General features: G+C 46.7%; 5 protein-coding genes across 5 annotated transcripts; 3 read left to right on the forward strand and 2 right to left on the reverse strand.

Annotated features, from left to right (window-relative positions):
• KAR2 (Hsp70 family ATPase KAR2) lies at positions 1–2,034 on the forward strand (the record flags this gene model as incomplete). Its single annotated transcript, XM_018882675.1, has 1 exon — positions 1–2,034. One exon carries the CDS (start codon positions 1–3, stop codon positions 2,032–2,034), a length of 2,034 nt encoding a protein of 677 aa, XP_018734940.1.
• Positions 2,035–2,738: 704 nt separating this feature from the next.
• Positions 2,739–3,233, reverse strand: MAD2 (spindle checkpoint protein MAD2; the record flags this gene model as incomplete). The annotated part of the gene is made up of 1 exon (XM_018882676.1): positions 2,739–3,233. The coding sequence occupies one exon, from the start codon at positions 3,231–3,233 to the stop codon at positions 2,739–2,741; it is 495 nt and encodes a 164-aa protein (XP_018734941.1).
• Positions 3,234–5,240: 2,007 nt separating this feature from the next.
• Positions 5,241–6,452, reverse strand: TIF5 (translation initiation factor eIF5; the record flags this gene model as incomplete). Its single annotated transcript, XM_018882678.1, has 1 exon — positions 5,241–6,452. One exon carries the CDS (start codon positions 6,450–6,452, stop codon positions 5,241–5,243), a length of 1,212 nt encoding a protein of 403 aa, XP_018734942.1.
• Positions 6,175–6,465, forward strand: AWJ20_721 (uncharacterized protein; the record flags this gene model as incomplete). The annotated part of the gene is made up of 1 exon (XM_018882679.1): positions 6,175–6,465. The coding sequence occupies one exon, from the start codon at positions 6,175–6,177 to the stop codon at positions 6,463–6,465; it is 291 nt and encodes a 96-aa protein (XP_018734943.1).
• Positions 6,466–9,781: 3,316 nt separating this feature from the next.
• Positions 9,782–13,963, forward strand: SNT2 (DNA-binding E3 ubiquitin-protein ligase SNT2; the record flags this gene model as incomplete). The annotated part of the gene is made up of 1 exon (XM_018882680.1): positions 9,782–13,963. One exon carries the CDS (start codon positions 9,782–9,784, stop codon positions 13,961–13,963), a length of 4,182 nt encoding a protein of 1,393 aa, XP_018734944.1.
• Positions 13,964–14,018: the final 55 nt, after the last annotated feature.

Consider the following 14,018-nt stretch of genomic DNA (forward strand, 5'->3'; position numbering starts at 1 on the left):
ATGGTTAGACCCAGTGGACGATCATTAGTAGCTCCCTTGGCGGTGCTAGTATACGCTTTGGGTGTGTTTTTACTTCCTTTTACTTTAACATCGTCTGTATTTGCAGAAAACTCCAGTGATGTCGACAACTATGGTACCGTAATCGGTATTGATCTTGGTACTACTTATTCATGTGTTGGTGTTATGAAAAATGGAAAGGTTGAGATTTTGGCCAATGATCAAGGTCTTCGTATCACCCCCTCATATGTTGCATTTACTGATGAAGAGCGTTTGGTAGGAGATGCTGCTAAGAACCAGGCTTCTGCTAACACTGCTAATACTATTTTCGATATCAAGCGTTTGATTGGTCTTAAGTACTCAGATCAAACTGTTCAAAGAGATATTAAGCATTTCCCTTATAAGGTTATCAACAAGGATGGTAAGCCTGCTGTTAAAGTCACTTATGGTGGTGAGGAGAAGACCTTTTCTCCCGAAGAAGTTTCCGCCATGGTTTTGGGCAAGATGAAGGAGATTGCCGAGGATTATTTGGGTAAGAAGGTTACTCATGCTGTTGTTACTGTGCCTGCTTATTTCAATGATGCTCAACGTCAAGCTACCAAGGATGCCGGTACTATTGCTGGTTTGACTATTTTGCGTATTGTTAACGAGCCCACTGCTGCTGCCATTGCCTACGGTTTGGACCGTACTGATGGCGAGCGTCAAATCATTGTTTACGATTTGGGTGGTGGTACTTTTGATGTTTCTTTGTTGTCGATTGAGTCTGGTGTTTTCGAGGTCTTGGCCACTGCTGGTGATACCCACTTGGGTGGTGAGGATTTCGACCAAAAAGTCATTCAACACTTTACCAAGGTGTTTAACAAGAAGCATGACGTTGATATGAGCAAGAACCCCAAGGCTGTTAGTAAGCTCAAGCGTGAGGTCGAGAAGGCCAAGCGTTTGTTGTCTTCTCAAATGTCTGCTCGTATTGAGATCGAGGCTCTTCACGACGGTATTGATTTCAGCGAGACTTTGACTAGAGCCAAGTTTGAGGAACTTAACATTGACTTGTTCAGGAAGACTCTTAAGCCTGTTGAGCAGGTTCTCAAGGATGCCGGTGTTAAGAAGAGTGAGATTGACGATATTGTTCTTGTTGGTGGATCTACTCGTATCCCCAAGATTCAATCGATGCTTGAGGACTTCTTCAATGGTAAGAAGCCTTCTAAGGGTATTAATGCTGACGAGGCTGTTGCCTATGGTGCTGCTGTTCAAGCCGGTGTTTTGTCTGGTGAGGAGGGTGTTGATGACATTGTCCTGCTCGATGTTAACCCCTTGACTCTTGGTATTGAGACATCAGGTGGTGTCATGACCAAGCTCATTAACCGTAACACTCCTATCCCCACTCGTAAGTCGCAAATCTTTTCGACTGCCGTTGACAACCAACCCACTGTTCTTATTCAAGTGTTTGAGGGTGAACGTACTCTTTCTAAGGACAATAACCGTCTTGGTAAGTTCGAGCTCACTGGTATTCCTCCTGCTCCCCGTGGTGTTCCTCAAATTGAGGTCACCTTTGAGCTCGATGCCAATGGAATCCTCAAGGTTGGTGCCACCGATAAGGGTACCGGTAAGAGTGAGTCGATTGTCATCACCAATGACAAGGGTCGTCTCTCTCAAGAGGAAATCGACCGTATGGTTGAAGAGGCTGAGAAGTACGCTGAACAAGATGCTCTTCTCAGAGATAGAATCGAGGCCCGTAACGGTTTGGAAATGTACGCCCACTCTCTTAAGTCCCAAGTTCACGAGGAAGGTGAGGGCAAATTTGGTTCTTTGATCAGCGAGGACGATAAGGAGACTCTGCTTGACGCCATCAAGGACACAGTCGAGTGGCTCGAGGAGAACGGCTCGTCTGCTACTAAGGACGAGATCGACGAGCAAAAGGAGAAGCTCGAGGCTGTTGCCCACCCCATCAGCAGAAAGATCTACGAATCTGCTGGTCAATCTGGCGGCGACGACGGCTACGACTTTGACGACGATTACATCGACCACGACGACTTGTAAAAAATAGATTAAATAATAATTAAAATGTAATTGATTTGATTTTTTTGTTGTGACCATTTTGCCTCGGCGGCTGGGCTCCGCCCAGACCCGTTGTGCTCGCTTCGCGAGCGACTGGGGGTAGGGGGCAGCTTCGACCGGGCTTGTTACACCGGCTGGGTGTACTTTTCCTATGAAAGATATACGGCATCGTACTTTCATAGTTCATTGATCTTATTCGCTAGAGTACATTTAGTAATACTATACTTCAGAATTTCATTGAGCGGTGATATCGAATAATTTTTTTAATCTAAAGAATAGTTATTTACTAGCACAATCTCATTAATCTGTAGAGAAGTGATATTATACTTTCACAATCTCATTATTCTGTAAAATATATCAGTGATATTCTACTTTCACCTTTCTATTAAGCTGTAGAGAACTTTCTTTGCTGTTAAACTTCACAATCTCGTTAGAATGTATAATATAACAAGTAATATCTGTACTTCACAATTTCATTATTCTGTATAATATAATATATCAGGTGCCGTAATACTTTCACAATTTCATTTCATTACTCTTTAATTATACCCAGCAATGTTAGAGTAGAATCGAGCTATCGACTCTTGGGATTCGCAGACATAAAACGTATGACATTACGGGCAAATTCCTGAGCCGGTTGAACATTTTGTATTTACAACCTTAACTTTCTGGCTTTTTCAAAATCATCAAGCGTCACCTAAACTGTATGCAACGAGGGTATCAATTTTGTGTTTATCGGTAGAGAAACTCCGTAGCTGGACTTGTTCAGCATTCTTTATGGTCTTGGCATCACTGTCCACCCACTCCACAGGAGCTTGCACGTCCCCATCTGCGTATACCAGGACATTAAATGTACATCGACCTTCCAAAACTGGTAGAAACGTAACAGACGCAGTTATCTGACGAATAATCGCCTGGACCTCTTTCTGGATCTCTTCCTGTGGTTTCGAGTGGTCTGGTTCTTTAGCCGACTCGCTGGATCCAGACTCAGCAGCTGATACAGTCCCGCTAAGAACCTGCACATCGAACTGCCATCGCTCGACCACCTCGCCTGTATCTTTTGAAGTAATTGCAACAATCAGTTTAGAAATCTTTCCGCTCACCAGCCATTTGTGCAGTTGGCCCATGATTTTCTTGATATACGCCTTAACCTCGCTGTCAATTGTGACCAGCATATTCATGTCATATTTCCGCACCGTCTGAAAGTCCTCACTCGGATAAATGCCTCGCTGATATAAAATGCTGTTGATACTGTATTCTGGGGCTCTGTTAGACACTGGGCTTGTTGTGGCTGCCTCCGGCGGCTGGGGCTCCGCCCCAGACCCTGGTTTCTCCTGCTTCGCAGGAGATTGCTGGGAACGTGGACGTAACGACTCGAGCGAAGCGAGAGGAGCAGCGGGGTCTGGGGCGGAGCCCCAGCCGCCGGAGGCATGGGTTGCACTTACCAAAGAACTCGGACACTAGTCTTGCCGAGCCTTTCAGGGGCAGGTTGGAGCGTGTGGGAGCACCGTCGCCTCGCTTTCTCGCTGGAGCAACAGACATTGGCGTTTCGTGGCTGTTGAGAATAAATAATGGGGGTCCAGAGGGTGTTGTTTGGTGTCCAGTTCGTGAAGTTGGGCATTTGTTTACTTTTGAATCACGCACGGCTGTGCCGAAATTCAGGGGTGCCGATCCCTGATTTTTCAGCCAAGGGGGAGTCAGTCGAACTCGAGATTGTCTGATTTGCCAAGAAATTAAACTAATAAATTAATTATAATTGTTTTCGTTGTGTGACCCTAAATCTGAATGATAGTTCTGTGCAAACAGTGAGATCAAAAGTTTTTTTGGATCACTATAGTATGTGAGTTGCAACAATACTCAATTATCAGATTGGTAGACTCTGGGAGATTTTATTTTCAGTTTGAAGTGAAAATTTCAAATTCTATATCAATTGTCCTGTTCCTCGATGAAAACTGGAAACCGAATAAAACGAGCTCAAAATCTGGTAATTGTTTTCATACTAAATAGTCAGTCAATAGTCAATAGTCAATAGTCAATAGCCCATTCTGCACTCGGAGCTTTGGCTGTAGATAATAGATACTTGCATGAGATCGCCCTTGATCCATCTTCGATCTGTTTCATTCGTTCACCAATGATGTCGACCAACTTCCAAGAACTAAGTCAAGAAGTTGTGCAAGATTTGGTCAAATCTATCCAGGAAAAGGTTGTTTTAGATTCGTCAAGACTAGCAGATACATATGTTCCACGAGAATTGAAATGGGATGTGGCAGCGAATATTCTGACAACTCTGTCAGATCAGGGCATGAAGATGGTTCGTTACTACACACAAAACAAGAGCATTGAGGCTGTTTCAGTAGAAGAACTTAGTGAGATAGCCAATGAAGAGTCGGATGTCAATTACGATATATGGTACCTAATAAAAGATGAGCTGTCATGTCACAGCATTGTTCAGCTGAGTTCATGGCTGGGTGGTCTGTTGGTCCTTGAAACAGGAGAAAATAATGACTATGACGGGACGAGCCAGTGGAAACTCATTGGTCTATTTTCGATTCTACCAGGATTCTCGTTAGAAGGAGAATTCTTTAAAAGTATAAGTGAAGCGAAGACGAGGTGGCAGCATGACCAAGAGCAGCACCAGCATGACGATGAGTCTGACGACGATTACTGGGGAAAATACGACGAAGTTGACGACGACGATAAAATGCACGAAAACGAAAAACAAACTAAAGAAGACGAACCAGACCGAGACGACGAAGACGCTTATTATGCCATGTACGATAAAACCTCGGACGACGACACAGCAGACCCCGAACAACCACACAACTCCGAACAAACCATCGAACCGGTACCCGACTCGGTCCACGAAACAATCAAAACCACCCTCCACCAACTGTGGTCCTACACCCAAGCCAACCACAACATCACCAAACAGCAGTTCTCATCCACAGTCGCAAAAATCCTCCACGAACTGCCGTGAACACGCGGTCCGGGGCCCGTGCCTCCGGCGGCTGGGGCTCCGCCCCAGACCCCGCTGCTCCTCTCGCTACGCTCGAGTCGGTTCGTCTCCGGTCCCAGTCATCTCCTGCGAAGCAGGAGCAACCAGGGTCTGGGGCGGAGCCCCAGCCGCCGGAGGCACAGGGGGAACACGAAAGAGTGTAATACGTAACCATTATTAATTAAGTAGAAAACTAGTCGGACTCTTCCTCGCTCTCGGAGTCGGCCTCTTCGAGCCACTCGAGGAAGGGCTTGGCAGCCTTACGGACCTTTTTAGACACCTCTTTGTCGACGTACTTTTTGCTGGCTCGAGAACCCCATTTGGTGACGACTTCCTCGCAGACCAGGTCGTGGTCGTACAGCTTGAAGAGCACGTTGGGCACGTCCTTGATCTTGTCCGGGTACTGGAGTCCGATCAGACGCTCGATACCTCCTAAGAGAGCCTTTTCATGGTTTTTCGAGGTAATGAGCTTGCCAAGCAGACCAGCGTGCTCAGGGATCTCCTTCACAATCTCCTCAGTGAACAGAGTTTGGGCGAGAACTTGCACGGTACGGTGTTTCGTCGAGATGCCGAGATCACAGGCCTTCTTGTAAATATCGACATCGGTGGCGTCCTCAGTACACTCGATCCACTCGCCAAAGTCGGTGTATCGGACATCGTCAGCACCCTCCTCATCGTCGTCATCGATATTCAGAACGGCGAGACTCTTCTCAACCTCCTTTTGACGAGCACGAATGGCCTCTTCAGACATATCGGCAGCCCAGTTATCGTCGTCGTCAGCAGCATCGTCGAGTTCGGGCAAGGTCGAAGCCTCGGCGTTGATACGACGGGTCAACTCGTCATCAGAGTTATCACCATCTTCACCATCAGCCCCATTGGTAGCTCCAGAAACATCAGCTCCATTGGCAGCACCGTCTTCACCAGAACCTTCAGTACCAGTTCCATTGATGGTCAAAGGAGAAACACCACCACCGACATGGGCAGAAGCAGTGGCGGCCTTCTTCTTACCCTTGGCAGAAGAAGGAGGGTTCTTGAGAATGAACGAAGAAAGCTTGTGACGAGGGTCAATCAGAGTACGTTGACCACAAGCTTTACAATCTCTAGTCAAGTTGCCGTCTTTCAAGACAATGATATCAGTCTCGGGGTTCTTACAAGCAGAACACAAGACAAACTTGGCAATAAATACATCCAGGAGATCCTGGAGCTTAGGAGCATCGTGGGCTCCATTGACAATGTATCTGTCCGAGGCTTCAGAAATCGATGTTTGGGCACCCAATTCAAAACCAAAGAACTTGATCACGTATGAAGGAGGTCGCGACAATGCTCTAGCCACATCCGAAGTGTTGACCACGGCTGTACGAATACCGTTACCTCTGCCCTCGATCTTGGAAATCAGCAGAGGCATCTTGTACCGGTAAAAGGGATCCTTATTATCCCTACGAATATTAACCAAAGACATTTTTAAAAAACGGTTTTTGGTTGTTTCAAACTCTTTTTTAAAAAACTAATAGGAATCAATTTTTTCTGTTAATTTTTGTTGTCGCAAAAAAAAACCACTCTTGGAAAAAGGTGATGAGGTCCGCTGAAACAAAATAATAATGAAAAACTGATCTCACGCGATCGGAACTTTACGATATATCGATTCCGGTATCAAAACTACTTTTCAAATGACAAAGCAGTTTCGTGCAATTATTTACAAACACAAAAGGCGAATGGGAAGATTTGATCAAAGGGGACCAATGCATAAGAGTGGTCGGACGCTGTCTAACAATCTGGTTCTAGGGGTTACAATAACTAACGATTAATATGATATTAATCTGGCAAATCACAATGTAACGGCTGGCTGAAAATACCCTGGCACTATCTGATATCCTGATATTTCGCTTGCAAGCTGGTCTTCTGTTTATGCGTTTTGTGGCAATACACGTGGTGAAAAAAAATGTATATGTCGTTAGGTGAGGTTCCCTACTGTATCTTAATAATTATTTCACCAACCTTACTCTGCCTCTCTACAAATTTTTCAAAACTTATTATGTGTAGCCGCTTGTCACGTGATTGGATTTAGGGGTCCACTTGGCGGGAGGTAGGGTGGGTTTGCCTCCGGCGGCTGGGGCTCCGCCCCAGACCCCGTGGCTCCTCTCGCTGCGCTCGAGTCGGGCGAGGGGGAGGGGTGGAATGTTGGGGCGGTGTGATTTGGGGGTTTTGGAGGTTTTGGAGGTTTTGGAGGTGGTTGGTTCTGGTGGGGGTTTGGTGGTTGGTTGGTGGGTAGAAGCAGGTGGAAGGAATGGTTCTGCTGTGGTGATCGGAGATAGCTCTGTCGATGAATTAATTTGTTAGGCAGGCAGTTGCCATTGAAATAAATAGGAGATTGTCAAACGCAATTTACATTTGGAATTGGATTAAACTGAGAAATTCTCGAATGATTTGCTCATTTTATTATCTCCGACGAAAGCGGAATGGTAGCTTCTTGGATGCAGGCCCTCTCACATGGATATCCCTGGAAACCAGTCTAAATGAGCCATCTGCATGTGATCGTCGCTGGTGCATGCAACCTTAAAATCTACCCCTGAGTTGACCAAAAACACACCAGTCCGACTGCCTCACAAACCGCTTCTTCAAAAATCGTTCCCGCTAACTTTTCTGCACATTGGTCGTTCTGGCTACATTCTCTGGCTATACTCAAATTGCATATGCCCTAATTCAATACTCCGGCTAAATCTAGATCCCTTGGCGGGGTCTCATAGCCTCGACCACTGCCAACCAATACCCATCTCATCTGGTAGCAAATTCAACAAGTAAATACTACCTTATTTACTGCTAATGGCTCTTTTGTGCTGGCGGAAAACTGTATTTAGTCTCTCTACCGGGTTTTGGTAGCTTCATGAGCATGAGGCTCGATCTCTGGCGCTGACAGACTGCCTCCGGCGGCTGGGGCTCCGCCCCAGACCCCGCTGCTCCTCTCGCTACGCTCGAGTCGTTACTTCGAGCCGTCCAGAAGCCTTCTGAAAAGAGGCTGCAAGGGCGTTGGGGCCGTAATTCGTGTGCAAAACATCGTAGTTGGGTGTGAGAACTATCGCTCTGTTGGTCAAAGCTCGCTATCAGCTCTTCTTCGCAAACTCTTTCTTTTGTTGCCCTTTTTATTATTTTACTCGAATCACTTAGCTATTTCGTCTAGAAGAGTCCAAACGATACAAAAAATGAAATAAACTTTGTTTTGACAATTGCACGAGCGGAGGTATAAGAATGCTATATAGCTAGCATACACGGATCATTCCTTGGATCAAGGTCACGCAAACTGCGGTCCCACAGTTCACAAAATAGAGAAAATAAGACCATCCAGTGCTTCTGACGGATTGCTACCACCAATCTCTGCTGATACCCGACACTTTATTCTTGTTTACTTTATATCAACCCACCTCGAATGACCACAGCGGCCTGCAGTCGGCAGGAACCCGGATAACTGCTTCCGGACCCCGACAGCCCGTCAAACCCCTATCAGCCAGCGACCCCAACGCCCGACTCGAGCGAAGCGAGAGGAGCCACGGGGTCTGGGGCGGAGCCACGGGGTCTGGGGCGGAGCCCCAGCCGCCGGAGGCAGCGTGAACCCCCCTCTCAGCAACGACTTCGAAAACACAGCATCTGGCTCCAGTGAAAAGGCTGATTAAAGTGGATAAAAGTAAGCAGGAGCCAAGTGTGATGAAGAAGTCGAGTATTGGCCGAAGCAGAGGCGATAGAGGGGATTTTTTGAGTTAGGTTGGTATGTTAGAGGGCCAAACGCATCTGGTCGGGATACAGGGTATAAACGGACTCGCAGATTTCATCCTGTACGGGACCGCATATCATATCGCATCTTCAAACAACTTTATCCCAGCCAGCTGACATAATTGCCAAATTTGCACACATTCCACCTACCAACCAGGTCATTTGCACTTCGACGTCCATTGGGGACTTTTGCTAGGTTGGCTGGTTATCAGGAAACCCACTTTTATCAGTATTGCGACAGCGGCAAGTGTCACCACCAATGGATGAAGCGGCAGGAGGAGGTACCTCTCGCTCGAGACGCAAAAATGTGTCTCGAGTCAACTACGCCGAAGACAAATATGACGAATCAGGCTCATTTCTAGCGGCCGACTCCATATCCTCGACAGCATCAACGGCCAACGGCCGCTCAGCTGAGTCTACAGGCTCTTCAGCATCCAAACCAAGCAAATCTGCCAACAACAGCCCGTCCAAAAAAACCGCTCGAAACTCATTATCGAGCTCCACGCCAGCAACCACCTCACCAGGACTCGATCAGGCTGCCTACGACCGATTCCCCATGAACTGGCAGAGCCCCAATCTCGGCAAATCGTCATCTCAGCTGCTGGATCTCGCCGGGGCCCGGGTGCTCAACGGCATTTTGACCCTCAAAAACGGTACTACTCTCGGTCCGGAAGGTGGGTATTTTCGGGAAGGGGTGTGCCTCCGGCGGCTGGGGCTCCGCCCCAGACCCTGGTTGCTCCTGCTTCGCAGGAGTTTCGCAGGGATTCTCGACGCAACGACTCGAGCAAAGCGAGAGGAGCAACCAGGGTCTGGGGCGGAGCCCCAGCCGCCGGAGGCAGCACACGGTCAACCGAGTACTAACACAGGCCAGATCATATTTATATCCTGTCAGAACCGCCTGGCGAACCGTATTATATTGGCCGGATTATGGAGTTTGTGTATAAGAAGGCTGCCGAGGCCAGGAAAGATAGCATGTCGGAGCAAGAACGGACCGCTGCCGAGAACTTTATGTTGAGGATAAACTGGCTGTATAGGCCCAAGGATATATCGAAACATGCTTCTGATACTCGGTTGTTATATGCTACGATGCACAGCGATGTTTTGCCGCTACAGAGTGTTCGCGGAAAGTGTACTGTTAAATTAAGGGACCATATCGATAATATGGAGGAGTATAGGGCCACTCCAGATTGTTTCTGGTTTGATAAGCTGTATGACCGGTATATTTTAAGGTTTTACGAGGTTGTGGCTACAGAACGGATCACTAATATCCCGAAAAAAATGTACGATATTCTCACCAGCAGATTTAAGTACGCTATTGTCGAGATTGGTAGAGGGAAGGAACTGTGTGAGAGTCCCAAGAACTGCGAGAAGTGTTCTCAATGGTGCTCGCCTGATGATTCGGTTCAGTGTGCTCATTGTAAAGACTATTATCATATGCTGTGTGTAGACCCGCCATTGAGCAGAAAGCCCACTCGTGGTTTCGGCTGGTCGTGTGCTAAATGCAGTGGCGCTCTTGAACGAAAACTCGAAGAAAATAAAGGCATTGTCAGTAACCGGATCTCTTTTGATGCAGTTTTAAGTCCTGCCAGTGGGTCAGGTTCTGGTTCGGGTTCTGGTTCAGGCTCACCGGCTACGAACTCGATTCAAACTAATTCAGTTGGTGCTGTGACGACTTCAGCAGTGAATGGGGATTCTGGAGCTGGAGGTGTTAGTGCTAGAACAGAGTCAAATACTGCATCTCCAACGTCGGCTGCCTTTTCTCGGTCGCCGTCTAGCCAGCCGGTATCACGGTATGAAGAGCTTGAAGCGGCTCTGTCGTCTGATCATGTCAAGAAGAAGCTTACAAAGGAACAAGAACATCAGCTGAAACTATGGCCATTCCGGTATTTGGGAGTTCATTCGAAAATGGAGGATATTTTAGATACAGATGACCGCATTTACCCTCGAGCTGCTTCAAGACTAGGCAGTAAACATCAGGCCAATGTGGCTGACTGGCCAGGACGGCCTGTAATCTACTACGAGCCAGAAAAGATCGAGAAAAAGTCGAAAAAGGGCAAGTCAAAAACGAAAGTCGAGGCAATAGCTGTAACGGCGCCCGTCACACCGATCGAGGAAACGCCGCCTGGTGCGGTGACCCCTGTATTTATTCCCAAAAAAGACCGAGAACCATGGATGCAAGAGAAGCCTTCAGGCTATATTGAGCGTGGTGGAGATACTACTTCTACTCTTATGTGGAAAATGGACACTTCTCCAGGTGGTGAGGAAAAGCTTCAAGCCTTTTTGCAGCAGACAGTGCCGTTTGCCCAGTCTCTGTCATTAGCTCCAGATTCGCCTAACTTTATCGATGCCTGTCTCCAAGCATATTTAGACAGTAGCTATGATGGTAGCGAGGCTTTGAAAGAGGTTGCTAAATTGACAAGGAAGTCACTCAAAGAACCCACGTTCACAGCCCAAGAGAAAAAGAGGTTCGAAGATGGTGTCCGCAAATACGGTAGTGAGCTTCACCCTGTATATAAAGAAGTCAGAACCAAGTCAAGCGCTGATGTTGTTCGATACTATTATATGTGGAAAAAGACACCTTCGGGCCATGAAATCTGGGATAATTACGAAGGTAGGAAGGGCAAGAAGAAACACAGTGTACATACTACAGATGATGGTTTGACTGACGAAGTGGCCGATAGTAAAGATGATGCTGCTTATGATAACGAAAAAATCAGACGGTTTAACAGAACACTGGTGTGCAAATTTTGTGAGACTAACACGTCTCCTGCTTGGAGGAGGGCACCTGGCCATCCGGTGGCTGGTAAAGAGGATCCTATTATTGCATTGTGCATCCGATGTGCTTTACTCTGGAAGAAGTATGCGGTAGAGTGGGAGCCGCCAGAAGATGTTATGAAGAAAATCGTTCAACGGAGTGGCAATGGTGTCAAGCGCAAGGTTGAAGAGGAGCTGATTCATGATGCACAAATGATTCTTGCTGAGAGAGATAGAGAAGCTGATCGAAGCAGAAAGAGGATCAAGGTTGAGAAGGTGGACAAACTAGACAAACCTGAGAAGCAGGTCAAAGCTGAGAAGGTTGAAAAGTCTGCAAAAGAACCGGTCAAGAGTAAAGACGCCACAAAACCAAAGGACGCTGTAAAATCAAAAGACCAAGCAAAACCCAAGGAAAATGGGAAACAACGGGAGAAGAGTCTATCTCAGACTCCTACACCTACACCAACACCTGCTCCTACTGTGAAAACACCTTCTGCTGGTACTTCAACTCAGACGGCTAATACCAAAGAGAGAAAGAAATCTGCCACCGAAACTACTAGTGCTAAAGTGAGTGTCAAACTGCCAAAACCTTCCGGTGATGGTTTGGTTAGGAACAACTCAAAAGCCTCTGTGCTTGAAGAATCTGTTAACAACTCGTCTGATTACGATAGTTCTCTTGTCGAATCCAAACCCGCTGATCGTGTTTCTGAGAAGGAATTCAAATTTCTCAAGATCAAACCATCCAATGAAGCCAAGTCGGAAGTTAAATCATCGAAGTCCAAAAAGAATAAGATCTCACGACCCTGTGCAGTGTGTGGCGGAGTTGATCCATTGACGGAGCAGTTATTTTGTCAATCTTGTGCGTTAAATGTCCACGCTCGATGCTATGGAACAACCGATCGTGTTGGTTGGTTGTGTGACCCGTGCAGTAACGACCAGAAGCCATTTATCTCTACTACTTATAGCTGTCTTCTGTGCCCAGTTCGAGATGTCACCTTCTACAATAATGACAATCCTTCTGCGAAGACAACTTCTGCTCCAGACACAGTCAAGCGAACCACGGACAACAACTGGGCTCATATCAGATGTTCAGTGTTCCAACCGGAAATCAAGTTCGGCAATACCCAGACCTTACAACCAGTGGATGATATTTATAAGATCCCAGAAGAACGATTTAAACAGGTTTGTGCAATCTGTGGATCGGTATCAGGTGCTTGTGTAAGTTGTTCGCTGTGTCCGACCTCGTTCCACGTTGGCTGTGCCTATAGAAACCACTTTACATTTGGGTTTGACTTTCAGTCTGCCAAGGGTAAACGAGGGGGTCAGAAAACCGTCAAGTATGGTGATAAATCAGGTGTGATGAGTGCTGTGATTTTGTGTCCTAATCATTCCCCCAAAAAGCTTATTGGCTTGGATGATATTGATCCCAGTACTGGCAAGTCAGCTCTGCAGATTTACTGCGAAGGATACAAATCAGCAGATAATGAACTGACTGGCGCAATGAAGCGAGCTTCATTATACCCAACCACCACCAAGGTTTCTCGGTCAACAGCCCCAGCACCACCAACAGCTACTACCATGCATACAGCTCTTGCTCTGGTGCTGTCATCATTTAGGGATCTTCATGACTCTGAATATGGCCGGTTTGAACAAACATGTCACCAGTGTGGATACTCTAAAGCAGCTTTTTGGATTGAATCTCAAGAGCATAAGCTTCAATGTCCACCATGTTATTGGAAGGACAAGGATAGAGAAGCTTTTACAGAGGCATTTTCCGACGAAAGGATTGTTCTTGCTGACAACTCTACCCGCTACAAAGAAATATCGATTGAGGAATTTGGCAAAAGGGAAATTCCTAAGGCGGTGAAGATCGAGCCTGATAGCATGGAAGTTGACGAGCCAGTCGAGATTGAGCAAACAAAGGGGGAATCAGAAAGTATGGATGTAGATAGTGGCAGCAGTTTTACTACTAGTTCAGACAAGCAGGATGAAGTCAAAGAGAATCTCACTATCCGACAGCCTGTTCAACAGCCTCTTGAACAGTCACAGCAGCAAGTTCAGGCTCCTGACAGAGCTTCTAATCAATCAACTGAGCTGCCGTTGCCAATCCAGGAATCTGATCAGCCATCCGAGCTACCTTTGCCAATCCAAGTAGCTGACCAGCCACAGAATTCTGACCAGATTCCAGACGCAGTCCCTGAAGAATCGAAACTGGTCATTCAGACCACAACTGACGCCCAAGATCTAACAGAGTCAGAAGCTCCAGAACAAGTCAAAGACACTAATGGTCCTGTCGAGGTTAATGGAACTGACAAATCTCAACCGGCTGGTGTCACTCAAACAGCAACAACCGATCTTCCTTCACAGCACACTCAGGCTCCAGTTGAATCTGATATCTAGCTCACCAAGAGACGTTTATTTGTCTATGCATATAACATTATATATAATAAATCAT

Source organism: Sugiyamaella lignohabitans, chromosome A, assembly GCF_001640025.1.
Source record: "Sugiyamaella lignohabitans strain CBS 10342 chromosome A, complete sequence".
NCBI lineage: Eukaryota > Fungi > Ascomycota > Dipodascomycetes > Dipodascales > Trichomonascaceae > Sugiyamaella > Sugiyamaella lignohabitans.